This window comes from Anguilla anguilla, chromosome 14 (assembly GCF_013347855.1).
Source record: "Anguilla anguilla isolate fAngAng1 chromosome 14, fAngAng1.pri, whole genome shotgun sequence".
Lineage (NCBI taxonomy): Eukaryota > Metazoa > Chordata > Actinopteri > Anguilliformes > Anguillidae > Anguilla > Anguilla anguilla.
Window position 1 is genome coordinate 15,209,401 of NC_049214.1, and position 26,443 is coordinate 15,235,843.

At 39.7% G+C, this 26,443-nt stretch overlaps 1 protein-coding gene across 1 annotated transcript; it reads right to left on the reverse strand.

Moving 5' to 3' along the window:
• Positions 1-1,061: 1,061 nt before the first annotated feature.
• Positions 1,062-25,932, reverse strand: LOC118212748 (disabled homolog 2-like). Its single transcript, XM_035390972.1, has 15 exons — positions 25,675-25,932; positions 15,340-15,535; positions 12,107-12,246; positions 11,923-12,021; positions 11,589-11,720; positions 11,160-11,243; positions 10,249-10,275; positions 10,115-10,159; positions 9,547-9,609; positions 7,188-7,829; positions 4,801-4,942; positions 3,711-4,343; positions 3,042-3,223; positions 2,661-2,767; positions 1,062-2,538 (listed from the first exon to the last, which is right to left on the reverse strand). Exons 2-14 carry the CDS (start codon positions 15,422-15,424, stop codon positions 2,696-2,698), a joined length of 2,346 nt encoding a protein of 781 aa, XP_035246863.1. The 5' UTR covers positions 15,425-15,535; positions 25,675-25,932; the 3' UTR covers positions 1,062-2,538; positions 2,661-2,695.
• Between the last annotated feature and the right edge of the window lie 511 nt (positions 25,933-26,443).

Here is a 26,443-nt window from a genome sequence, read left to right on the forward strand (position 1 = left end):
GGCTTTTTTATTTATATTTATTAAAGGTCCTTAGCACAGAACAGTCCTGTGATCCCACAGAGCTGTGATCGTAGGGTGCCAGCAGAGAGAAAGACGAGACTTCTTTTTGTGGTCGAGATCATGGCCAAGATGGCCACAATACCTAGAGAATTATGCAGAGGAAGTAGTATTCTGTTTTGAAAATGAATTTTTTGAGATGCTCAGTGGGTCATGTTTTTTTATGAATTCATTTCAATCTCTAAGATTGGTTTAGTTAATGGGGTCAAAAAAATAAATAAAATAAATAATGATGATGATGATGATTATGATTATTATTATTATTATTATTATTGATGATGTTGTTGTTGTTATTGTTATTATTTATTTATTATTGTTGTTGTTGTTTACTGGCATTATTATTATTATTATTATTATTATTATTAGATATATCAATAATAGACTAGCTAGCCAGGAAAATTATAGAATTGCTAGCACTGCATATGGGACTTTTGTATCCAGACTAAATTGTCATGTTCAGTGTCAATTATAAATTCAGGTTTAATGTCTGAGCAGGAGTGAGATACACTACATTTCCAAAAGTATGTGGACACCCCTTCTAATAAGTGGTTTCTGCTATTTCAACCACACCTATTGTTAACAGGTTCATTAAATCAAGTATAAACATTGACAGTGGAATGGGTGGTACTGAAGAGCTCAGTGACTTTCAATATGGCACTGTCATAGGATGCCACCTTTCCAACTAGTCAGTTTGTAAAAATTGTGAGTGCTGTTATTGTGATGTGGAAACATACAGGTGGATATTTTTCTAAACTGAAAAAAAGTTTTGAAATCTAATTCCCCTAATTTTTACTACAGTTCTGTTATTGTGAGACTGACATGTTGTAAAATGAATATGAAATTTAAATTAAGTGATGGTTATTATGAAATAGTATTCAATAACAATTACAGTATTGTCCATATTATTATTATTATTATTATCATCATCATCATCATCATCAAGCATCCTACAGTTGGGCACAATTGTCCAAGATAATTGACAGATTTAAACCAGAGACTTTGGAATCATTTAGAATGTTATTTTATTATAAGGCAAAACTGAATGTCATACAAATTTGAATATAAATTGTCATAAAGGACTGTGAAATACTGAGTAAATTAACCATACTAATTCCAATTTATTTTAACGGATAATTCCACTTCAGTTGTGCATCTTTCAGGATAAAGGGGGTAGTGCACAAAATAGGATGTATATTTTTACATTTATATATACAGACACACAAGCACACAGATTCAAGCACACACATTACATTCACACACAATCATAAAATATGTCCTAAAATTAAGGGCTTGGCATTGATCAGGTATACAAGTCATCATGAAATTCAGTAATTCAATTTTGTTGACTTGATAAATGTTTATGGTTAAAACAGATAATTCAAGGAAAAATACTGTGCAAAAACATTTCTTTATTTTGCATGAAACTTGTCAATCAAATCCAACACAGCAGGGAAGTTTTTAATGTTCTGGAATAAATGAATTGACTTGAGGCCAGAAATGCACAGCATCCTGAGATGATCTGGAATAAAAGCATTTTAAAGCTATATTTCACTAGATCAGGAGAACAAGATCAAGGATTGTATACAGAGTGGAATATACAAGAAAACTCATTCATGTCATAATTCAAATTCAGTGAACAGAGAAAGTAATCTGGGACTGAGTGCTAAAACCAAAGCTACATGCACTAGAAAGAAAGGAAAAAAAGATTGCGTGCTTGGCATGAGATGTTCAGAAGCAAGGGGCCAATGAAACAAAAATAAAGAAGGAAATGGACTCTCTTAATGGATTCATGGACTTTAAGAGATGAATGATCCACCAGAGTGGTACTGCTGCTGGCTCTGACAAAACACTGGATCCACATCCATGTGTACACTGAGGATGATACCAAGCTGTGAACAATGGTGAGGGTAAGCCTAGGAGGGAAATGTAGTGAAAACATGTTCTACATCCACTTCAAGGCAGCAAATTATCCCCCCAACAATATGAGCTTGTGATGCAGAAATATAGAAAAGTGCTGTGGAGGAGTGTTACATGAATGTAATGCACTCTGTACAAAGTACTCACATGAATTAATTTTCTTCTCTTTAATGTCAAACACTTTGGCTTGTTTTTTTCCCCCAGTTTCCCTTTTATGTGTGTATGCTTGGGTCTGCATTTTGAGCAATCCTCGAATATGATGGCAAATGATGGGGAAAGTGTTTTCTCTCTGCAGATACCCTTCATTTGTTATTGCTAGTACTGCACTTACAAACAATTCATATATGTACAAAGGGCTGTGAACAGGGTAGTGCGATCCCAGAAACTGAACTAAGGGCTATCAACTGTCCAATAAAGAGACTTGGTGAGGGAAGATTGGAGTGATGTAAGGAGTGAGTCCAGAGACAGCACATCTGGACTGCCCTGAGCAGGTCACATCAGTTGGACTTCGAAGCTGGCTCCGTTACTATGCTTCAAACAAGCTCTGGCCCATGCAAAGTCTTCCTGGGGAGGAAACACAGGACAGCTGATTATAGCATTAGAGTCACATGACATGAGATATGCACATGCATGCAACAGTGATGCTTCAGCACAATAACTTGAAATTATCACTTGGGGGCACTCACATGGGAATTAACACCAGGAGCAGGGCAAGTAGCACTCAGGCAAAGGGGTTACCAAAGGGATCTCCAAAGGGGTCAGTGACAGCAGCGGGTTGGAAAGCCTGAGTGTTCTGACACAAAGCAGAACAAAAGTCCCCATTATGCAGGCAATGTAGCAAACAGAAAATTCATCTGCAATCCAAGAATGCGATGACTGCAACATACACGGTTTCATTTTTATTCTTCTTTTCTTAGTTTTAAGAAAGAATCATAATCTCTCATCATCCTATTTTATTCAAGGCTGTAGAAAGAACCCGTGCTTGACTGCAGCAGGGACTTGGAATAGAGGATTTCTAACTGTACATTCACTCTGCCCTCCCTTTACAGCTGGCAAGCCCTGCTTACTGTGGTGGGAGGCGCTCCGAACGGTTGGGCCCCAAAAGGGTCATCAAAGAAGCCCTGGGCTGGTGCTACCGCTGGTGCTGGGGCCGGAGCCGAGACTGGAGCCAGTGCAGGAGTGGGGGCCAGGGCAGGGGCGGGGGCTGCAGTGGTTGGAGGGGACTGCCGGGGCGCAGGTTTGGGCGGCTCTGGAGACACAGCGATTGCAACCATTACAGCAAAACCTCTGGTCGAAGTCTCTACACCCTCAGGTCACCATGTAACATGCATTCAGTACAAACATTTCAAATACCTGTACAATACTGAACTCCATAGGATAAAGGCATATGTCCATATTTACAAAACCCACTATCACACGAAAACACACTTGATTACCACCCTCCCCTCCCTTATTTCTAATTTAATTTAGGAATGAACAGGTTACCAATTGCCAAGGCAAGTGTAGAGATAGAAGGAAGGAATGCTTAATTCTGTAGTGATTAATTAGAAACACACATCTACATGCCACTGACATGTTCTAGTCTCCACATACAGCCATTGTATAAATTATAAGAGAGTGACTACACAGAACTAGCAAAGAAAGTGTTTTTTAATCATTAATTAGGTCAGGTTATACAACAAACATGTGTGTTGTTCTTAAACTGTTAACATTTTTACAAGGTGTTATTTCATTACCATTGCCTGATATCTGACTGATATCAAAGTCATCATGATCAGCTACATCCTGAGCAAGGCCCACTTTGGCGGAGAAGTATTGGTCGAAAGCACCACCGTCGGTGCTGGGAGCTTCCTTCTGTTCACTCCTCCTAGCAGGCACTGCAGGTGGCTTGGCCAGCTTGAAGTCCTTGAACATGTCCTTGCCAGTCTTCTTCTCCTTCTCACCCAGGGGGTCCAGGGCTGAGAAAGCACTGTTCTCCACTCTGGGGTGCTCCTTCAGTGGTGCTGGCCGGGGCGGTGGCTGTGGTGGCGGACTGGAGATCTGCTGCATCATAGGGCCTGGTGGGAGGCCACCAGGAAACATGCTTGGCTGGAAAGGGTTAGTCAGGGGAGAGGGCTGGGGCCAGGCTCCAGGAGGCCCTGGGGCAGGCCTCTGGCCCCAGGCAGGGGGCTGGGGGCCAGGTGGAACACCGAAGGCTGGAGCAGTCTGTCCCCACGCTGGCACAGGTGGGCCTCCGAATGGTGACGGTTGGGGACCTCCCATTGTGACCTGTGGAACACCTGGGATGGAGAACATGGTGGGCCCAGGTGGCCTCCAAGGGGCTGTCCCAGAGGCAGAGGGGACAGAGGCTTGTCCCAGCTGCATGGTACCTACAGGACAAAGAAGAGTCACTTGGGAGAAGAGCTTAAACATACATCTAATGCTGCCCATTTAATGAATAATCAGTTTTGAGCAATTATCCAGTCTTGTATAATTGTGCCAGGCCAGGGTACTCACTTGATTGCACTTTTTTTATAACTGGTTTTCTCCTTAAACTATAACAATGCTACCATACTTTTATACTACAATAGCTACTTTTTAGTTAGCTTGCCATTTTGCTAGTTATCAAGCTATAGCTGTTTAACTCAACTTGCCAAAAATCCTTAGTTTTGAGGGAAGACAGCTTCTCACAAAATATCTTTCTCTGTGGCAGAGTGGCAGAATGACAGATTTAGGTGGGATCTAGTGTTACTTCAGGGCCAATAAGCTCTCTTAAACACGGGGCTGCTAGCTTTGGCAGAATCAATCACTGGCACCAGTATGGAACACAAATGCATCGAGCCTTACCCAGAGCGGCCAGGGGGTTGGTATGGTTGACTGGGCCACTATTGAAGAGATCCACTGGATTGGGTTGTGCAGCGTCAGGCTGGGCTTCTGTCTGGCTGGGTGAAGCAAACAGGTCTGCTCCAAAAAGGTCATTTGTAGGAGACTGTTGAACATGAAATAAACATTATATAAATTTCAAAGTCAATGACACACCAAATACTGTACACAATATGTACATATAAAGAGTATGGTCTCAAAAAATACACCCCATATAAATCAGATGAGGGCAATGTCTCATCTAGTACACACTATAAACCTGAGGAAGATGTGTACACAACAATGTATACATTTGATATGAGTATTGTATACTACAGTCTACAGTCCAGGAAGTGAAGCCTGTGCACCCTGAGTAGATGATTTGATCTAAGGTGAAACTATATGTTCAGTAAATATGTTTTTAAAAATTAGGTGCTGGAGCATAAATCCAAGCTATCCTAAGATCAGTCTCTGATTACTCAGATCCCTGGATGTTGGGGTAGAGGGTTGGAGATATAAATGAACAGGTAATGCCATGAAAACAGTCTAACAAAACAGTTATATAAACCAAAACTGAAAAGAGATACAACTATTTGCTCTGAAAAGCATAATTCCTGTGTATCAGCACTTACCTCTGACTTTACCACTGAAGCATAAATGTTAATGATAAAAAGATGTTAACCAAGCATGGCTTGCAGATGATAGGTAAAAGCAGAAAACAGACATGTGATGGAGATTAGATAAGCTCAACACATATAGTTATAATATGACACCGCTAAAACAGTGAAAAACCCACCAGATGTTTACATCTCACCATTGGATCACGCCCATTCAACGAAAGAAAAAAAAAGGTATTTTTGAATTTTTATTAAAAGTACACCTGGTATTTCTCAGAAAACGATCACTACCTTCCTGTATAATTATTGACATTTATATATCAATGGCAGCTTGAAATGAAATATACATATAGGATAAAGATAACATTTCTAGGACCAATATCAGGCCAGGTGTAGAATGGGACTGTCATCTTGCCAACTGAATCCCACCTATCCCGGGGAGAAATTTTGACCAATTATATGTTGCCTTCTCAGGCTGCCAAAGATTCTGTACTGCAAAACTTCATAATTAGGCCCACCAGTTTGTCTCCACCATGTGACCGGCAGGGATTTAAACTTGCATTTCAATGGTTATCCTCCAGGGGTCCCCATAGGCACTCAAATGGCACAGCCAAGCGACTAGTCATATAATTTAGTTTCTAATTGAGACATTTACAAATACAATTAGTTGATCTAATATGGGGAGAGTCAGGAAGGAAAGTGAAAATAGATGGAAGTTAAAATGTTACTCAGCACTTGAATAGCACAGCAATTGGTAGGTTAAAGCAGTCGATTACGCAGCTTAATCAGGTCACCTGGCTTCTTGAGTCTGAATCTGACATTGATCTTTAGGATCTTTGAGCATTGTTGCAGTAAAAAAATGCAACCATAGAGGTGTCCAATTTTTTTTAAAAGGGCTTGAGTGGGTGCAGGTTTTTTGTTTTAGCCAAGCACTAAGACATCCGATTCTACTTAAGGTCTTGACTGAATACCATGATTAGTTAATTATTTGAATCATGATTAAATTGAATTTACTTTTTTGTGTAAGTTAAATGTTATAGTACTGCTCTCATTTTTAATTTGGGCATTTTCCACTGATTATAACAAAACCATGTCCCTGTACAACACTTAAAAATAATGCAGCATGTCCACGGTAGTATGTAATCAAACTGAATTTAACACGTGTCAGTAGGAAACACCGTTGTCAGCCATCACCTGTGCTTACGTAGTGGCAATTACATTATCAACTTGTATTACTGAGGATGTGCAAATGCAATAATTATTTGAGGAGGGGCTTGACAAAGAGGCTATCAGGACCTCTAGCTCATGGAGGACTGGAGTACCATGTGACAAAATAAGGGCAGACAAACTGGCAGCCATATTCATAATACATGGGATAATAGCCACATAAGTTTTACTTTAGTTTTCAAAAATAAAAATATATTTCAATTTGTAATTATATTACATATTTATAATACGTTGCAGTATTTAGCATTTCCATAAGGGTGGCTCTGTCTGCACTGAACACCAGAATGTGGGGCTCATCCACAGACTAGAACAGAGAGACAATCTTAACATGATGAGCCACCCTGCAGCCTTGCATGTTCAAGTCCTTTTCAAACATGCAAACACACACACACACACTCAGATCATCTGGTTTTCAGGGAACTGCACCAGGTGTCCTTTTAAAAAAATTAGGAGCAAACACTAATCTGCAGGTCTACAAGGTCCACCGCAGGCATGCAATGTGCTGAGGAGCTGGGCTTGTCGCTTCACCTTCGCACTCCTCCGTCCTCGTCCGGCTTTAGTGTTGAGCGGAGGAGGGCTAATGATCACCGAATCCTTGGCCGGGGGGAAGGAGGGCTCCGGTATGCCCACCAGCTCGTGTTTCTCACCGTTTTGCAAGGGCAGGCTTTTATCACAGGCTTCAAAAAAGGGTTTGCTAAGCATACCACTCTGCTCCTTCACAGGGACGTCACTTTCAGTCCAGGGGGCTGCTTCCGATGGCTTACCACCCAGCGGCCACTGACCGTCAGTCAGTGCCTGGATGACAGTCCTACTGGATACCTGATCAAACCGCTGACCAAAGTAGTCAGAGTCGCCATTCTGACCACCATTCACCTTTGGCTTGCTAAGGAAATGATTTGAACTCTCCTGCCCAAGACTGAGAGAGCCTATGACAGAGCTGGGGTGTGCAGACTGGCCATTTTTGCAGAAGGGATCATCGATGAAAGGGTCAGGAATGGGAGAGGGAAAGAAGTTGGGCTGGGAGGAGAAGGGATTTTCAGGCGAGGAGCTGGGCTGAGGCCTGGCCCAAAGCACAGAGGAACAGGAAGTGGCGAAGGGATTTCCATTTACACAGTTCTGATTGCTGTCAATGTCAGTGGATAGATCCAGCAATAGGAAATCTTTTGTCTCCTGATCATCAAGAGAAAGAGAAATGGACAAAATCAGTTCTGTTTACAAAGCAGGAAGCAATCTAAAATAAGGCAGAGAGCAAAAATGAATTTCAGACATGCCATGAAATTAAAAAGCATTGCTAATGAGACAACAATACAGAGACATGCAATATATTATTATTATACTTGGCATTCAAGATGATTTGCATGAGATGATCTGAAGAATTGAAGCCTGGTGCTGGGAGAGAGAGAGGTCTGCACATAATGGTAATGTGCTGATGCTCAATCACAGTTTACAAACATGCTTAAAAAAGCATTTGAAAAACTATACCTGGTTGTGCTTTCACAAGTTCATGAAATTTTAATTGAAAATGAGAAAAAAGGACAATTGGAGCCTTGAAGAATAATTTTAATTTGAAATCAAATGAATTAAATATCATTATTCTGCTATAAAATAAATCACCCCCAAAATCACAAGCAAAACCTCACAGTGCTCAATGTATTTTAGTTCAAAAGCACAGTGAAATCTTCTTTGACAGCACAGGAAAAAAGGGAATGCAGAGAAAACAGTATTATACATTTTTTTCCTGATGGAAGAATTATCCAACAGCTCATATGGAAAAGGCAATACTGGGAACTCCTGTCCTTCTTTGTGTTCAACTGTATCTAAGTATAACCACATGTGACTGCTGTGTGTGTGTGTGTGTGTAAGTCTTCCCAGCTGAAAGTAATTTTCAGAATTACCAAATTTACTTTTGTTTCTTTTGTCATGTTAGACTAGTTGGAGTAGCCACAGACAGGGCTTGAAAACGAAAACGGAAACTAAATGAAATCCAGGAACAAAAACGAAAACTGAAATAAAAAGCGTCAAAGTGAGAAAAACATCAAATGAAAATTTATGTAACTGCAAATAACGTTTTTTTTTTTTTGTTCCGTTTGTTTTTTGTTTGTTTTTGTTCCTTTTAATAATTTGTTCCAATTATTAAAAGAATGACTTCTGCACAACTAAACAAATAACTTCAGTTTACCCATTAGTTTCATATTTTCGGAAACATGTCCAGAACTACAATAGATTTTACGACAGGCTACTTGGCTGGTTTCAATGTTTGGGAGGTGGGAGAAAAGAAACAAACTACTTTTTTTTTAATTTCGTTCTAACTGGTTCAGGAATTTGCAGGGGGGACAAAAGAACAGAAATGTTAAAATTCAGACTCTGCTCGGAATGAACGGATAGAAAAAAGCCCTGGCCAAACACCTACAAAAGACCAATATGTCACTATACAGTGTTGCCAGCCAGCCCCTTTACTTCATAAGATCAAGTATGGGTTTCTGTTGGCAAACCCTCATATTCCCATACAGTATCACAGGAGCTCAGGACATTCCTTCGAACAGCCATAAACACCAGGATTCATCATACCTTAGTAGGGGTCTTGGAGACCTGCAGGGGTTATTTTTTGTTGTTACTCAGCATTTAATTTTTTTCACAGTTTTATTTACTTATTTTTTTACAGAATTTACTCTCTTTACCTGGTTTCCTAGGTCAAATGTTTGCTGAGTTACAAAAACAGTAAACCCTGTAGATGTCCAGGACCAGAGTTGGCCAACCTTGCCATATAGTACTTTTGGAACACCTGTCAAAATATACCTTGGGAATTAATTGGTACATTAGAGAGTGGTGTTTTGTTTGGGTGTATCTCGAATAGACAGTCATGCTCAGAGCTAGTCGTGTGACTTACTGAAGGAGAGTGTATGTCGGGTGGGGTCGACATGTCTCCAAACAGGTCCAGATGTTCAACACTCTGCAAAGTGGAGAAAACCCAAAACAAAATGGTATGACTGAAAGAACATCCCAGACAACCTTCCTCATACTAATATCATCCTCCTTCACAGAGAAAAATGGGCTTGGATTCTCTTGCTGACAACCGTTTCAATCAGTCGACCCTGCATAACATACAGGGTTGGAATGTGACGGTGCGATTTATGACGACATTTGAAGAGAGCCATGTGAAGGGCAGACCTGGAAGACATTTTTTTCTAACCTTATAATGCTGGAGAGGTGGGCGGAGGCATGGGGGTGGAGTTTGGCACATGTATGTAGAGTGGCAACAGTCAGTATGGAGCATGTCTACTTAGTTTCCTGCCAGTAAACTTCACATCTCCAGGGGACCAAGCTCCAGGGGGTAAATAGTCTCCAGGGACTATTTACAGAAGATATGAAACTAAAGTCTCTCTGGCTTCTAGGCCAAATTAGATCTCCTAATGCAGTTGACACTAGGCACACACATTCTGAAAACGTATTCTTACTTTATTCTCCTGTCCTTCAGTACTAAGCAAGGCATCACCGCCATTCTGAAAACACAAATGCAGTAATCAGAAAGTCATATACGAACAAGCGAAAATATGAGCAACAGAAACCAAATTTAGACTTTCAAACTCACCTCTATCACCTTGCTATCAGTTTCATTCTAAAAAAGAACCACACAAGACAACGGCATTCAAACTTTTGCAGAAGACTTAAAGGGCTATTGACTAGGAAACAGCCGCTCACACAGGCACTCGCGGTCGTACAATTAAGAGGAAAAAGTAAACAAATAAAACGTGAAAACCAAACGGATATCGAGCAGAGTGTTAGAATCTGACATTTTTACATTTTTAGTTATATCAGAGTTACATCTTTATGTGACTTAGCTTAGTACTTTGACCAGGAATGGGATGAAACCAAGAGCAGTCAAAAACCAAAAGCACTTGAATTTAGCAAATGAAAATGAAAAAATACTAAGCCGAAGGACAGGGTAAACGCAGCTGCATAGACTGACACACACCAAAGCGAAATCAGAATAGAGAGCAATGTTTATGTGGTGTGTTATAGTCATGCTACAATTACATGAGTTACTGTTGAACAGAATCCAAAATCTAGGCTGCAGTACTGTAATCTTTGGCAGTGAAGGAAGAACCAGTATAAATCGATAGCAGATGTCAAAATAAGCTATAAATTACAATTAAAGACACCAGATGCATGCAATTTAATTATAAACTAGATGTAAATGCACAAAAAAGCATCCCTGGGTTGAACCTGGATTCCATGTTTGAGTTTTGAACTCTTACAAAGTGTGATGTGTGTGCCATCATTCACCTGCTTAGTGGGGAACATCGCTATAGCTACATCAATCAGATTCCACATCTAAATGGGCCATTACTATACATTCAATGTAACAGTCCAATGAAAGACAAATACATTTAAACTGCCACATGAAAATAAATATATGCACCCTGCAGGTAAAATAAAAATTTCTCGCAACTAAGAGGCCAATAAACTAAACTAAACTGATGTCTCTCCAACTGCACTTACCTTCTTAGGACCCTCTGCTTCTTTCTTCTTCATATTGAAAATTAACTGAAAAAGGTCCTTCAAGTCAATAACAAGAGGCTCAGCCTACAAAAAAAGACAGATGGCTTGTTAGCAAATCAATGTACCTTTTCCACGTGCTGTATACTCTACTGCACGTACGCCACATTTAACAATTTAATCCCAATCCTCAATGCTGATGCTAATAAGCGACAACTGGATTCAGCATATTTCCCCCCTTTCAGAACAAAACTGTTCATTCAAATGAATGCTTCTTTTATATTTTATTTTTTTACTCAGGACAGCCAAATACCGTTCTGTAAACTTTGAAAAGAGTGAGGTAGGAGTTGTTTTTTAGATGTGCAGAGCAAGTGGGGCTGGCATCAATGCTCTGTGTTTGGGAAACAATCATCATGTCATGGTGCTTCTTACTTGCTGGGCAGTTTTTATGGCAAAAAACTGGTGCTGGCCCTCTGCACCACACACATAGCCAAAGGCCCGGTTGTCGGTTACATCCCGCGCAATGAAAGAGATCTTATTCACTGCGTGTTCATGTTCTATTACCTGGCGAAGATCCCCCCCCAAAAGAACACTTAGAACATGTTGCACATTAAACATCAAGTAACAGAACACTGATATTGGAACAATAGCATAATATCCACGCATAAACACAGTTCAGCTACTGCAAAAAGCACAAGCACTTTTATTCAGTAATCACAAAATAATTTTTGCAGCTGCTGCATGAGAAAAAAATATATGCACTCACCCCAGATTTCTCGTCAATAATTTTCATCCCGGTTAAAGATATATTGACCCAAATTCTCTGTTTGTGCTTTCCCTGGGAGCGAGCAGCGACTGCCATGCCCTAAAACAGCATAAAAACACTTTACAATCTAACTATATACTGGGTCCATTGGATTGCAAGTGTTTGCCACAGCACATCGGTTTACCTTCAGTTTCATCATGGAGTCCTGACTCATTTTGTCCCCTCTGGCCTCCGGAACATCATCTATGCCAATCAGTTTGGCTTTATATCGCACTCCATCACCTTTGAACCTGGCCAGCAGGAATTCATCGGTCTTCTCTGGGCCTGCAATGCAGCAGAGACAAAAATGTAAACTATCAATAAGCAACCTGAATATCTGGCGTACAATTTTCCCCTCCGTCTGCCCCTGCCCTAATAAAATATAAAACAATTATTACAATATCATCAAGTCAAGAGAATGGCTCGTCTACGGATTTTCAGCAAACAGTAAGAAGAACAAGATGCACCCCTTCCTGGCTATAATGACTCACTGATTTGTGCCTGAAAATATCCTTTCACAGCTTACAAAGTTCTCTTGCCTCCTAAGGTGGCCCTCATATGGGCACAGATGTTTGCAAGTTATTTTCTCCTGTGCCTTTCCGCTGAAACCTATTCTTAAAGGGGCTTACCTGGATATCTCCCACCATTTAGCTGTCAGAATCTTTTTAATTACACAGCCGTGACTGAGGAGGCTCAAAAGAAGCACTTAGCATAAAAAGGTTCCCATCAGTAACTGCAGGGTCAAATGACAAGCCCCACAACACCTACACTTTTTTTTTTTACCATGCATAGAAACAGCCCATCATAATCCATGTATGTCTGGTATATGTAGTGCACTATGCTGTATATTTTGGTATCATTGCAATGAATATGCTCAGAAATGACTAGGCACCACAAATTATTCAGTACCTAAACAGAACGACTCAAGGTATTTATAGGTGTTTACTGTACCACTGTTGCTGCATAGCTTTCTTCGTTCTTTCTGACTTTATATTCCCCACTTTTTTTTGGAATCATATTTGGCCAGAACACGGGGAACTCCCTACACATTGGTACACAAACACCATTGGCCATACAGTATTGTGCCCTGTTATCGCACTGAAGCATTGGTTTTATACTTCGACCACAAAGAAGAGTGGCATCTGTTGCCCACCAATGCTACTTTAAGCAGAAATCTGATTTAATCAGGTCAACACCCATCCAAATACAATACCCACCATCACATAATGGCATAGTACCGCTAGCCCCCAAATGCTACAGCAATTGATTATACTAAAAATTAAGCATTGTCTCTTAAACACACAAACTTATGTTGGCTTTATATTTTTGAACAGTGGGCAGAGACAAATTTAGTCATCACAAATTGTTTTTTCATCTTGTATAATATGAGCATACACCAAACTTCCATTTACTTCTCAGTGAAAAAGTCAGAATCGGACCTCCCATCATTTGAACTCCAGGAATGTTTAGTGTCTCTGTTTAGCAAAGGGATACTCAAAACATTTTCAACTAAATACCTCAACATTGCTGGAGGGTTTCACTTTATTAATGTTTGTACTATTGTGTGAGAAGCTGTGACTCAAAGCCATGACAAATGTTATCATTTCATTAAAAACAAATAGCAATTTTACTTGAACCCTATCTACATCCACAATCTCTGCAAGATGGGTCTTGTAATCTTGCATTCACTTCCAATTACCCTGTTACTTTGATCACTCAAGTCCTGCAGGCTCCTCCTGAGCATTTCATAAAACACTCACAAGCTCGAAGCCACCTAAAGCCTCCTAAAAGCTCCAATGGCTCCGGCTGCACCACAATGTCAAGGCTGCTCCAGAAGGGCGGAACCTTGGTAGTCTTGCATGACAGTGTGAGAACGAGGACCCAGCAACTCTCTGTTGTGCTCCTTGGCCTGTGGGAAATGGATGATAAGCAGACGCGAAGACACAGCTGGGAGGTGCCGAGAAAATAAACCAAGTCTTCAACGAATCAACCGCCACTGCACGCCATGAGCTCCGTGCAGGGCAAGAAATGCTGCAGTGAGCGAGCTCGGCTTACGAAAATAAATCCCGCTAAATATCACGCTGGGGAGCCCGGGAATGCTGAACACAACTGGGGTACACAACCTACTTTTCAGAGATACTGATTGTAATCATTTAAAAATAAAGAAAATGGATCAAAGCAAATATGGGAAAGTAATTAACCCCTCATTAGAACTGATCATTTGAATTGAGACACTTCAGTTCTCATAAAGTCGGCTTGTTCCAGAGTTCCTTGGCGCTGTGATGATCCAGGGGCTGATGAAAGATCGGTGACAGGGTTCAGGACACACGCTCCACAGCAGACAGGGACCGGGGGCACCTTGTAAACTGACACACTGTTTTACGGCTCTCTGCTATGCTGACTGTCCTGCTAATGGCATGTCAGAATCCACCCAAGAGGAACAAGGTCAAAAGGAGTTAACCTGAAGCACACGATTTTGGGCAGCTCAGCATGATTCAACAACAAAGCTGGGACAGACAGTCCACTTGGCTTTCCATTTTGTATCCATAAGCATCAATTGCTTATTTAGAGACTGGTTTCCTTCAGTAAGAAATATAGGTGAAAAATGATATGCCTTTAACATTAATTCTATTCAGTAAGGTACTGAATCAATAGAGGAGAAATGGCTATAAAGTACTATAAGGTATTTACACAAACAGATTGTGGAAATGACTTATAAAACTCATGACTCACACTGCAAATGGACAAAAAAGCATGACAACAACTATCCCATTTTTGAAATTTCTTTAGTGTTTCCTAAAGTAATCTAACTGTATATCAGCAAACATACAGCAGCTCAAAGGAGGGGGTCGTCCTGTTCTGATCTTGACATTTTATGGGTCATTTCCAACTAGGACATCGATGTCATAATGACAGGAATTTGTTAAATTCCTTGTGTTCAAGACCGAAATGAAAATGCTTCCTCCTCATTAAAAATGACTTAAATCATTGTTCACACAGTATCTTACTCTTTCCAAACAAGGGCATATCCAGGACACTCTACATGTGGCATTGCCGCAGTCAATGAATGTCAAAGCATGTCAAACCTATTCCCATTGTGTCATTCAGGTTCTAACAGCCAAATTTAAAGGTTCTAACAGCCAAATTTAAAGGTTCTAACAGCCAAATTTAAAGGTCAGGAACCACAGTAAAACCTAACCACAGAGGACAATGTTCAGTGGATAGCCACATGTCCCTAACAATTGCTGGTGGACTGGGTTTATAAATAAATGGCACAACACGCCAGCAACACAAATACCCTTCTGCTGGCTTCTCCCATTTACTGAGGGTGCATACTTAGACCATGAAGTCACCAGCCCCTTCCTGCCTGCAACTCACCTTTCTTCTTCTCTTTCTTGGAGGGGGTTTTGACGAGGGCCGGCTCGGCCTGGTTGTTTACGCTGCTCTCAACTTCTGTTGACATGATGGGGGCCAGCCTTGCAGGATTGGTGGGGGGGGAGGTCTGAACGGGCAAGTGGCTCCTCTGCAGTGTTCTCAACAGCTTCTCTCAGCAGTCACACATGCTCCACAGTGCCTGGAGAGGGGGAAAGAACCCCCCCCATAGGGTTAGAGAGTGACCACATGGCTTTAGGTACTACCTGTGATTGAGTGAGTGTGCCTACTTTTGTTTGCTTGACATAATATTCATGTCTTACATTATCACTACTCTGTTTATTACAGTGTATTAAGAGTTATGTAAATTCTGAAGTCACCAGAAAATTGAACGTGTGTGGGGACAAAGCTTTACTGTCACATGCTCTCCTGGAAAGCAAACTCATTAACTTCTCGGGTAATGGTCTTTAACATTCAACACAACAAAGACAAGCCCAGAATGGCTAAAATGGTCATTATTAAAGTGTGCGGCTCAACCAATCATTCATCACAGCCTTATTTTAATAAGTATGCATATGGTTAAAATAAAAATAAATGTACCAATATTTTAATTCTCAAATTATTAAAGGACACAATATGAATTGTCAGGAGAGCTGCCAGTCAACACAATGGAAAAAAATAAGAGGAAAACAGATTTCAGGTCAGAACTCTGATGCATTTCCTGCTGTCAAAAGGCACTATGAGATCAGTTAGCCTACATCATTTGAACGGCCCCCACTCTATAAATGTATACACATCGCATTTTATGCTGGTGAAGCCACACAACAGTTCAGCTAACATTAGAGATGCTTTACTACACTATTCTGAAATAAGACCTGGAGATGTAATCTGTTGCCAAACACATTTCAGAATTAGTTTTTAGCCCATTATTTACCATAGGAATGCATATACATTTGACAAATATAGTCTGCTCACTGGTGAATGGAAAGAAGTTTGGCAGCAAGGAAACAATAATGTACAGTCATCCAGTTACTGTGTGATAGCACTATACAACAAGATAAAAATATCTCAAACTCAGAAGCTTTAAAAAAATGTTCATGCATTTAGAACTACCATTCTACACATCCAGGGATGGAAGCCATCCTTTTCTTCTCAGAGAAGCATGAGATTGATGGAATGGCCTTCATTTGATTTAAAGTGAAAGCATCAAAACCTCTTCTAGAGGTTGATGAGTGGAGGGAAGTTGGGGTATGGTGGCCAGGGGAAGCAGAATTCTGTTCAGTCACACACCTGGGATCCCTAAAGGATAACTGCCCATACCACACCTGGGATATTTTCTTGCATCTCTTTTTAAAAATGGAAAAAGGAAAGTTCAAGTGATACGTTAATATTTATAGTTCTAATAATCAGGTTGACTCATTTTGCAGCGAGAATGGCATATAATCTATAATCTATGGAAGCATATCATGTAAAAAATTCACTTAAATGAAAAAAAAAACAACCTAAAAATCATTATTTAGGACTGTGGGGATATTCAATTTCTCAGAAGAATTTTAAGGCCCTCAAAATAGAAGGATTGCCTCCCTTCAATTTTCATCTCGAAAGCTAAAGCCACAGATTCACAAAATGTAGCAGACCATGAAGAGACTACAGCTTATATGTGTTTTATTATACTGTATGTTATTGAAATGCTCATTGTTTGTTCTCTTAGAATGTGCAAAATATGTTTTTCTAATTATAAAAATTAACAAGGAATTGATTTGTAAACAAATACCCAAAGTGGTCTTTACAACATTCGTAAGGATGCTGGCTAAAAGTTGAGTGTTAAATATTCATCATCTTAAAAAGAGGACAATAACTAGAATTATATTCAATATTTGGAAAATGTTTTACATTGTGCTTTACAAAGGCCACCCTCTTGAGATGTGGTGGCACAGTGGTGATACTGTGTGAACTGTCATACTAAAGATCACTCTGAATAAGAGAATCTGCCAGTTGACTAATGAAAAGTTGCCTCTTGGTTGCCACAATCATTAAGAGAGTACAGACACAAGCAAAAGACCTAGCCAATTAGATGCAAACAGATGTACAAGACAGTAGGTTACATTTCCTTTCACCTATGTCCCATCAAAATAGGACTCCAAAAAGAAATGGGGATGACAGCAATGACCCTGTGAACTATGCCCATGTACAATTCATATGCAGTACCCAACTTCAACTTGGCAGCAAGCTGGAGTTAGTCATGCAAGTAATTAAAGAGGAAAAATCAACTGTATTGAAGGAGTCTTTTATTAGAGGCTGGTGACTGGCAAATGCATGGGAAGTAGCAGCTGCAGAACTGCAGGAACAAATGTGTACAGGTCAGCAAGGAATTGGCACCCTCCCGGTGAAAAAAAACATCTGCTCTGTCACCCTCATCATCATATGACCCACCTGTTAAACTATCACCCAAATTTCAGGACCTTGGTGGGGAATGACTCAAAACTATACACAATATGGACACACAAAAAAACGGGACGCCCCTGCTCTAGAGTCACTTAAAGTAGTATGTTAGCATGTATTGATCCATTTTAATATTTAGTATGTAGAACAATGAGAAACAACATCTAACTCCAATTGGCAGGGAAAAAAACTCAATTTAGAAGCTTTTGGATACAAGATCACATTGGCTTCTGTTTATTCACAAGTCCCTCTTCTGAACTTCAAGGGTTGGTATTTTTCTAAAAGAAGACAACAGTAGAATGCAATTCAAATGGAAAATCACAGATGAACGATTGTTTCCTTTTGACAACTAGCAACTGGCAACAACAAGAAACTGTATACACTTATGACCCCATGAAAACACAAAAGTATGATACTGGCCTAGTATTAATTTATGAAATGACACATACCTTTGAGGAGACTTCTTGATGCACTGTTCTTCAGCGACTAAATCTAAATGACAATCGAGTTTACAGAGTAAAAGGCTGAGTGTCCAAAGGTTGCACAATTAAAAAGTTAATAATTTGGCACCTATAAATGCATCCATACCAGTGATCCCATGACTGTAGCTTCTGCAGGCAAGCAGCACATACAAGCAGAAACAGTATATCAGTAATCAGCTTTACAACCAAACCAGCAATATGGGTAATACTGTAACTGTTATTTTTTGTAATGGAGAAAAGCAATAACCAGACTTGCAACATGCAAGAAAACATCTGGTAACTACAGCTCAGCAATGTTCAAGAACTCAGCAGCAGAAAAAAGCACCAAGCCTTCCAACACAAGGACAGAAACTGATTTTTATATTCACACTATGCAGCCCCAGGGAAGCATCTGGTGGGCTCCTACCTTAAAACGTATGAAAACCATATCAACCCAGGAAAAGTGCCATAAATGCTAGGTATTAAGATGAACTTTTAGTCCATCAAAGCTGGAAAAGTTAAACTTTTTCTCTGTGAAGAGTCCTTATTTCTTGCAACTGAGTTAACAAACTGCAATGAGAAATTGGTACAGATTGGGACTATTCTATAAATCTTTTAGGAAGCCATCACATATCACCCATAACTTGGGAAAACTCCATCACAGCTAACTTGCATAGCCAGAATTTAAATAACATAATGCAATGATGGGGTTCCTCTATAGGCTGATATTCCAATGGTGTTCCTGCAGGTTATTGATATGCATAAACATCAAAAAATACATTTTTGCCTGAAGACAGCAAGGATGACCACGTTCTCAGAGATGTTCTGCAACAGCAGTCAGTCCCCTGGGTATACATTTAACATACAGAGGAAAACAGTAGTAGATAACATGGTAGATAAAGATAAAGGCCGTGGGATTTTCTGCACTAAGGACATTTAATCTGTGAAGCTTGGCAGTGCTTATCTAGGGCTATCATTTACGCAAAGCAATAAAAGAAATCTTGAAGAAATGCGAAGACATGACTGACATAACATATGCATGTGTATGTGCATACACATTCAAAACTCTTATACTATATTAAACTATGCTGGTTATAAATATTCTAAACATGAAAGTTGACAGTACAAAGCATTCCATTTGGACAGCATTTGCATTTCATGGGTTTCCACTCGTCTTGGTGCTTCGCAGATGACATCTGCACACCATCCAGGCAGGAAAGAGATTATGCCTTAACTGACAGTCTGTTGGGAAATGCAGCAGAACTTCCACGGGCTACTGGAAGTATTCCTCCAGTTCCTCATCCATCTTGAATCTTTTAGGATAGTACTTGTTTCTTTCAAAAGTCACCAATAGAGAGGAGGCAGCATGAGGTCAGCAGCTGTCGGGTACCGCTGCACATTAAATGCTCATTTGCTGCCCCATCCAGTGTTTTGCACAGAAACAACAAAGCAGCCAAGTGCTCTCTGCTGCCACCCTGAAGAAACCTCAACCTCCATCATTAAATGGACATTGAAGCCAAAGTGCAGCGCAAGCAAAACTTCCATGAGACAGAGTGTCCCAGAACAGGGAAACTAAGACAGTGAGAACAATGCGAATAAACACAACCCTGGCCTCTCTGCTGTCCCTTGACACAGACCTGGCCTCAGAGCCACGGTCATGAATGAAATACTAGTGTTCACACTGGAGAGGTTAGCTCTGGGGCAGAGCTGCAGGCTGTGGAGCGGAGCCAGAACTCAGCACGGTCCTGGAGGAGGAGTGGCCTATACCGCCTCCTTAACCCCAGGGCCCGATTCAGCCAGCGCAAAGCTCAGCCTGCGCACTGCAGCAGGGCATGGGGACAGTTGTTAACACTATTCTGGATCTGGAATTAAGCCATCACTGTATCAAATCAGAAGAGCTTTCCTTATATCCGTTCTCATTAATAATTAAAATCCAGACATTTACTCATGTGGTAACGCACTATGGTTAGGTTAAAAGAGAGGAAAACAACAAGGACATTATTAGGTGCTGTGTTGTGTTGCACAGCTGTTCAAAGATTCAATTCACAGTTGAAAAACACCAGTCAATAATTTAAATTTGAGGTCTTTTAGGAGCACGTTTTACAGTACATAAGCAGTTAAAAGCTAACTGTAACCAGAAATCCTAGAACCAAAGCCTCTTCCTCCTGTCAATGATGCAAGCCAAGCTTACAACCCACCAAAGCTTTTTCACTAGAGAGCAGGAAGAAGAAAAACATGCTTTCCTGCAGTTCACTCAGGCTTTAATAAAAATCCTTTGTGCGCATCAATGTCTGACTTCTATATGGTGACGGCTTAATTGTTCAGAAACAAGTCAACAAGTCACCCACCTTGAAAAAATCTGAATGCTGTGGGCAATACAGTTGGCACAATGTAACGTTGCTCCAGAAAACCTCCCAAACATAAAACATACCAATTGAAAAAGACACAAGAGATAGACTTCACTGAAAGGCTGCTTATTTATTATGTTGTTAAAACCAGAGCACACTATCTTTTTAACAGGGACATAGAACACATTTGTGGCATGGCTGAATTATTCATCAAACAGAAACACGTGAACTACTGAATGGTTCAAAAAACCAGGATGAGTTAAAACACCACAGATTTGTGACCAGTAAAAGAGATGAGTTTATGATTATAACCTATGCTCTTCTAGTAAGTAACATTTTGGGCCAAGCCACACATCTTCCAGGTCAGCAGCGGCTCCAAAAATTGTACATTTAAAGCAACATGACAGAGAAATGTATTCAATTTAGATTCAATTATACAATCCATAAACATAATACTTAAAACTTCAGGCATAGTATTCATAAAGTTATTTCTAATATAAGTATTTTTCTTGTCAACTGGGCAATTTTCTGAAGTTAAACAAGGCCTTAAGTTTGCATTGCTTTGCTAACCACTTATGACCCACACCAGAATTATTGCACTTGCACTATAAAACTATAAAATCTAATTCTGCTTGGTTTTAAATTTAAGGACAAGTTCAAAGTATTATCTGAGTTACTGTAAAGATCAGCATTTGCTGATCTACTGCACAGCAGTATGCCAAGCAGATAAAAGCCAACTCTACCCTCACACATATCACACATATCTGGTGTGTACAAATAACCTTTATTACACAGTGATGTTTCTTCTCTTTACATCCATGTTAACAGATACTTATCAAACAGGAAATGATTATCAGCAACTTAATAGCTGTTCATTATAAAGACAGAAGATAAGCAGAGGCAATAAGGCCTACATTTACTGCCTGCTCACCATCCCAGCGGACAGCTAATCATTTTTAAAGATGATTCAATGTATATCTTTGCAAGAATATTTAACATTTATTTTCATAATATACAAAAATCACTCTTTATTTTATCATATCACTTAAAACAGGTTTACAGACAGGCTTTATGATCAGCCAGATAGCTGGGGCACACGCTTAATGGCTCAAACACATTTTTCATCATTATAAATTGTAGCGACAAATCTAGTTAAGCTTACACAAATTTTTGTTCATCTATGTTCCTTCTAGCTGACTGTTTGGCATCCTCAAAAGGGAGCTTCTCTCAGTTTAGCAACACAATACTAGATGATTAGTTTATGCTGTTTCACTTTGGATTTAAAATTGACATTCTCTTACCTTATTTTTATACCAGATGAAGAAAAAACCTGGGAAACTTACTACTAGAATGTTTCTTACTTGTGAGCACGTTACTTTCTAGACAAATCAAGTTTTGTGGCTAAGTTAATCGTCATTTAAACAGTTTTGTGACAGCCTCTTACACAGATGGAGGGCTGACTGGAATTTCACCACTGCATGTTAGTGCATGAGGTGCTTTAACTGTACAAATGAGAGTGCCAAAAACTGTATACTGAGTTCACATACAATAAGCATTTAAGTCCTGTGAAATTAAACATAACTTCAGAAAAACATTTTTAAAATGCACCAGATTCAGGCATATGCATTAATACATGACTTCCATCCAAACAAAGATATAAAGCCATCCTAACAAGAGGTCAATGTGAGTTCTGACAATTGAGCTTTCAAGACATATCCATCTTAGAGGACAAGGCATTCCTTTCTATGAAGGATGTGACTTGCCCAGACTAGGCCACCATTCCAGCCAGATCATTTGACAGTCTCTTAGAGTGAGGGATCTCTGGCCTTCTGCAGGTCAATGCTACAGAGCAGAGGGGACTCAGCTGTGGTTAACTAGATATCAGCCCTGTCAGAGGTCACAGGATCTGTGACCACACTGGGGAGCAAGGGATACAAGTCATCACTTTCTGACTGGGAAGCCCCCCCCCTCTCTCCTCCCTTCCCCTCCCCTCCTCCTCTCACAGAACAGTCCATCTGTATGCATAGCCCATGCAACTTGCCCAGCCAGATCAAACGGTCAGATGACCTCTCTACAGGAGATATTACAGAGAGGAAACCACTTGAGGAGAGTTATCAGAACCTGTAAGTTTTGATCTCCTGTGGGAGACCTTTTTGCTGTGCCATCACAATGAAGAGTGGGTGGATGCATTTTGATTTTAAGTCTTTTTTGAAGGAAAATGGAACAAACCAGCAACCATATCATTTCAAGGTTGTTTTTTCCTTGTTTACTGCAAATTCACAGTAGTAGGCTACCAATGGCCAACATGGATACAGAAAGTGAAGAGCAAGGTAGGGAAGGGAATGAGCAAGACACCTAACCCCTAACCCCTAACTGCTCTGGCGAATGAGAGGCATCAATTGTAAAGCGCTTTGGATAAAAGCGCTATATAAATGCAGTCCATTTATTTATAAGGTGACAGTGAATTTCTCATTTTAACGTGGACACTCAACAAAAATCAAGTCAGAGGCAGGTTGTAGTTGAGACCAGAAACTAGCAGACAAAGCACTTAAAAAGCAAATGCCTCATTACAAGAAAATGCAACAACTTGCTGACAATTGTTTATAAAGCACTCAGAAAATACATTTGATTTGTAAATAAGTAGTTAAGACTGGACAGAGAACTGCATTGACATCTGCTTCAAATAAAACTGAACATGTCAAGAGAAAAAAGAAGGACAGAACATTAAGAGAACTGTCCTCAGTTTCAAACGAAGCCAAGTGATGACTTAAATATTACATTCTGGCTGTTTAGTAACCCAGACCAAAGCAAAACAACTGTTACTTTGCTCCACTAAAGGGCTTGTGTCAGCGAATACTGAAAAAGGCTAATAAAAAAAATCAAAAGCCTAGGCCTCAGCAATCCTGCTGTCATTTAAGTTAAGAGGGTTTACAGGTTAACCAACTTGAAAGATAGCAAAATGATGGTCCCTCTCACCTTTTAACTGCCCTCTGTCTGGAGAGAGGGTGATTACATTGATTTCCTTCACCAAAAACCTTCATACAGACAGATGCTATCTTTGAAAACGCCTTTCCTGCATTGGCTTGAATTGCAGTTTTTAAACAGTCCCAGAATGGCAATGCAAATTAATATTGTTCTGAAGTGTGAAGTCAGAAACAACTCTAACCCCTGATCTGAAAATCTGAAGATGTACTGTGTAAGACACCAATGTCCCACTCATGAGACATTTTGTAAAGACCAATACATTAATTTGTTTGAAGGTCATGTGTTTTGGGTATTGCATCACAAGATAATGATTGAGACTTAACATAAACATATAACAATAAAACATAAAACATATAGCATGCTACGGAGTGTTAAGCACTTTTAATCTAGCTAGATAGCTAACTACCAGGTCTAGCAATAGGCAATAGCCAAGCTCAAATAAAAAATTGTGTGTGCGTGCTTTATATAATGCAATTTACATGTGGAAAACATTTTATGGTGAAAATGCACATGCAAAGGGGCAGTAGGATTGTGATATCAAGTTAGATGACAGAACACAAGGACAGCAACATGAACTTAATTCCAATTCTTAATTCCAAATTTTACATGCCTTCGCAGGCATCAAACCATTTCAAATGTCTGGATACAAAAGTCCCATATGCACTATTATCAATTCTACTGTCCGTTATTTTATGTCATAATGAAAAATGAAACCAAGTAGCAGAATGATTCATAGACACATGAATTCGAGCCATTAAAATAAATTCCCCAGTATCTTGGATTTTGAATTACAGAATGCAGCACAGAAAAAGTGTTGGTTATTGCATTAAATATGCAGTGGAGGAAAAAACAATGGCATGTGGAAAAAAACTATAGGAACCGTATGTCTTGAAACCCCACAGAAAACATCACCCAACTAAATGAACCACCTATTAACTAAATAAAATATTTTCCACAAATATCTCAACAACAAAGATTTTACCCAACAGATTAACCTGCCTACAACAGAACTGCCCACATTAACTAAAGCCATGTGGAATTTTCAGAATAATTTCAATAACATTTATCAGCATATTGCACATAGTCAACCATTCGCATGATCAGTCATCATCCTTTGTATAAATATAACCAAATAAAACAAAATATGAAAATGTCCTGAAAAGAGAGTCCAAATGGAATAAAAGCTCGAGATTTTTTTTTTTTTTTTTCCATGAACCTCAGCACCCTCAAAAAATTATTCTGATTCACTATGTCACAAATAATGGACTGACTGAAGACTGTGAGAAATTTTCAGCGACGCGATATGTAACCTAAGGCAAATCATTTGAAAACATTGACACCAATCAGAAGGAAAATCACACCCTGATAAACCCGAAATAACACACATTACAGAAAGCAGGCAAACAACACTGAAACATGGCACGCGTAATCCATGCTGAAAAGTATGAATGCAATGCAATTTAGTCTAATTATATATATATATATATATATATATATATATATATATATATCTTTAGTGGACAGCCATGGGCAATAGCGCACGTGTGTCTGTGCGTGTATCATGTAGCCTAATATGAACAGTACGTTACTATCAGTTTTAGAAAGCTGTTACTTTTTATTACAAAATAAATCAATGCATAATTCTAATAAATCTGCGACTGCGATGTGATGCCTTAAATACATAAACTAGCCTAGTTAGTTTGGTATACTAACTAGATTGACCATTATCGACCAAGCACGAGTAGCCTACCTGCACGCCACATAATTTTAATGTTTTCTAAATATATATTGGACATCGATACATCATTAAAATCTCGAAGCTTGAAGTTCAAAAACAATATTATTTTGCAAAAAGCTCTGCGTTTCACATTGAGCGAATTTGCTCCGCAAATGCAGAAAAATCATATTAGCAAACCATGACATTCGTTGCAGCCTATATTTAATCGCACGAATTTTAATCAACGCTTACTAAAACAAACAAACGAATTGTCCCCAAATTGTAGATAATCTTAGATTTTGCCACATGCGTTGCTCCTCAACAAACCAGTTCACAATGATGAAACCGTCAATTAAAAAAAGCACGCTATGCAGCTGTACTGACTCACCGTCATCAAGATCATGCTGGATTCTACATGTTCCTGAAGTTTTTCCCACCGGCAAGATGACACTACAGATCCAGTTGACTTGCTTCCCGGCAGTATGTAGATTAAAGCAAACTCTCAACCTAACAGAAAGGGTTCTAATCTGATGTTGGCAGCTAAAAACTGCCCTGGAATGCGCCCTGATGCCTGGGCAGGGTTACTCCCCCTCAGAATGGAGCTGCTGTTTCAGATTTTAACCCACCACGCGCCAGACCGGTGAAGTGCAAATACCTTTTCTGTAATTACAACCAGTCACCCCTACGGGCGCCTGACCTCTGCATGTATTCAGCTGCTTTCATTTACGGTGTTTTCATTTAGATTGTATAAAACTTGAAATTAAAATTTATTGTATGTCAGAATGTACCAAATAAATCATCATCACTTTAATGTCACGCGTAGGCTCAACTTTAATCTTGACCAACTGCAAAATGCAAAATGTATTATTATTATTACCATTAAGTCTCAATTTCTTTCTAGGGATGCTAAATTCTATAAAAGCACATGGTATTTGAGAATATCATTATGGTGTGGAAGAAGCTGACGCTTCACAGCACAACAGACTGTAGGAGGGGCTGAGAAAATTTCCCAGAAGTTCTATTAATCATTCTGTAAAATATCATAGAGGTGTCCCCAGACAATGGTTGGAGTCACGGATTCCTTACCCCATCAACACACCAAACCAGTCACCCATGTAAAACATTGAAATAGTGCTGTGACAGCAAAGGCTGGATTA

What these genes read in the sequence shown, in the direction of transcription:
- LOC118212748 (XM_035390972.1), bottom strand. Translation starts at nt 15,424, where the DNA reads ATGTCAACAGAAGTTGAGAGCAGCGTAAACAACCAGGCCGAGCCGGCC. An exon ending in CTGATAGCAAGGTGATAGAG is followed by an intron (nt 10,160 to 10,248) that starts GTGAGTTTGAAA and finishes TTGTGTTTTCAG; the next exon opens with AATGGCGGTGATGCCTTGCT. An exon ending in GAGGACGGAGGAGTGCGAAG is followed by an intron (nt 4,943 to 7,187) that starts GTGAAGCGACAA and finishes CATGTTCAACAG; the next exon opens with TCTCCTACAAATGACCTTTT.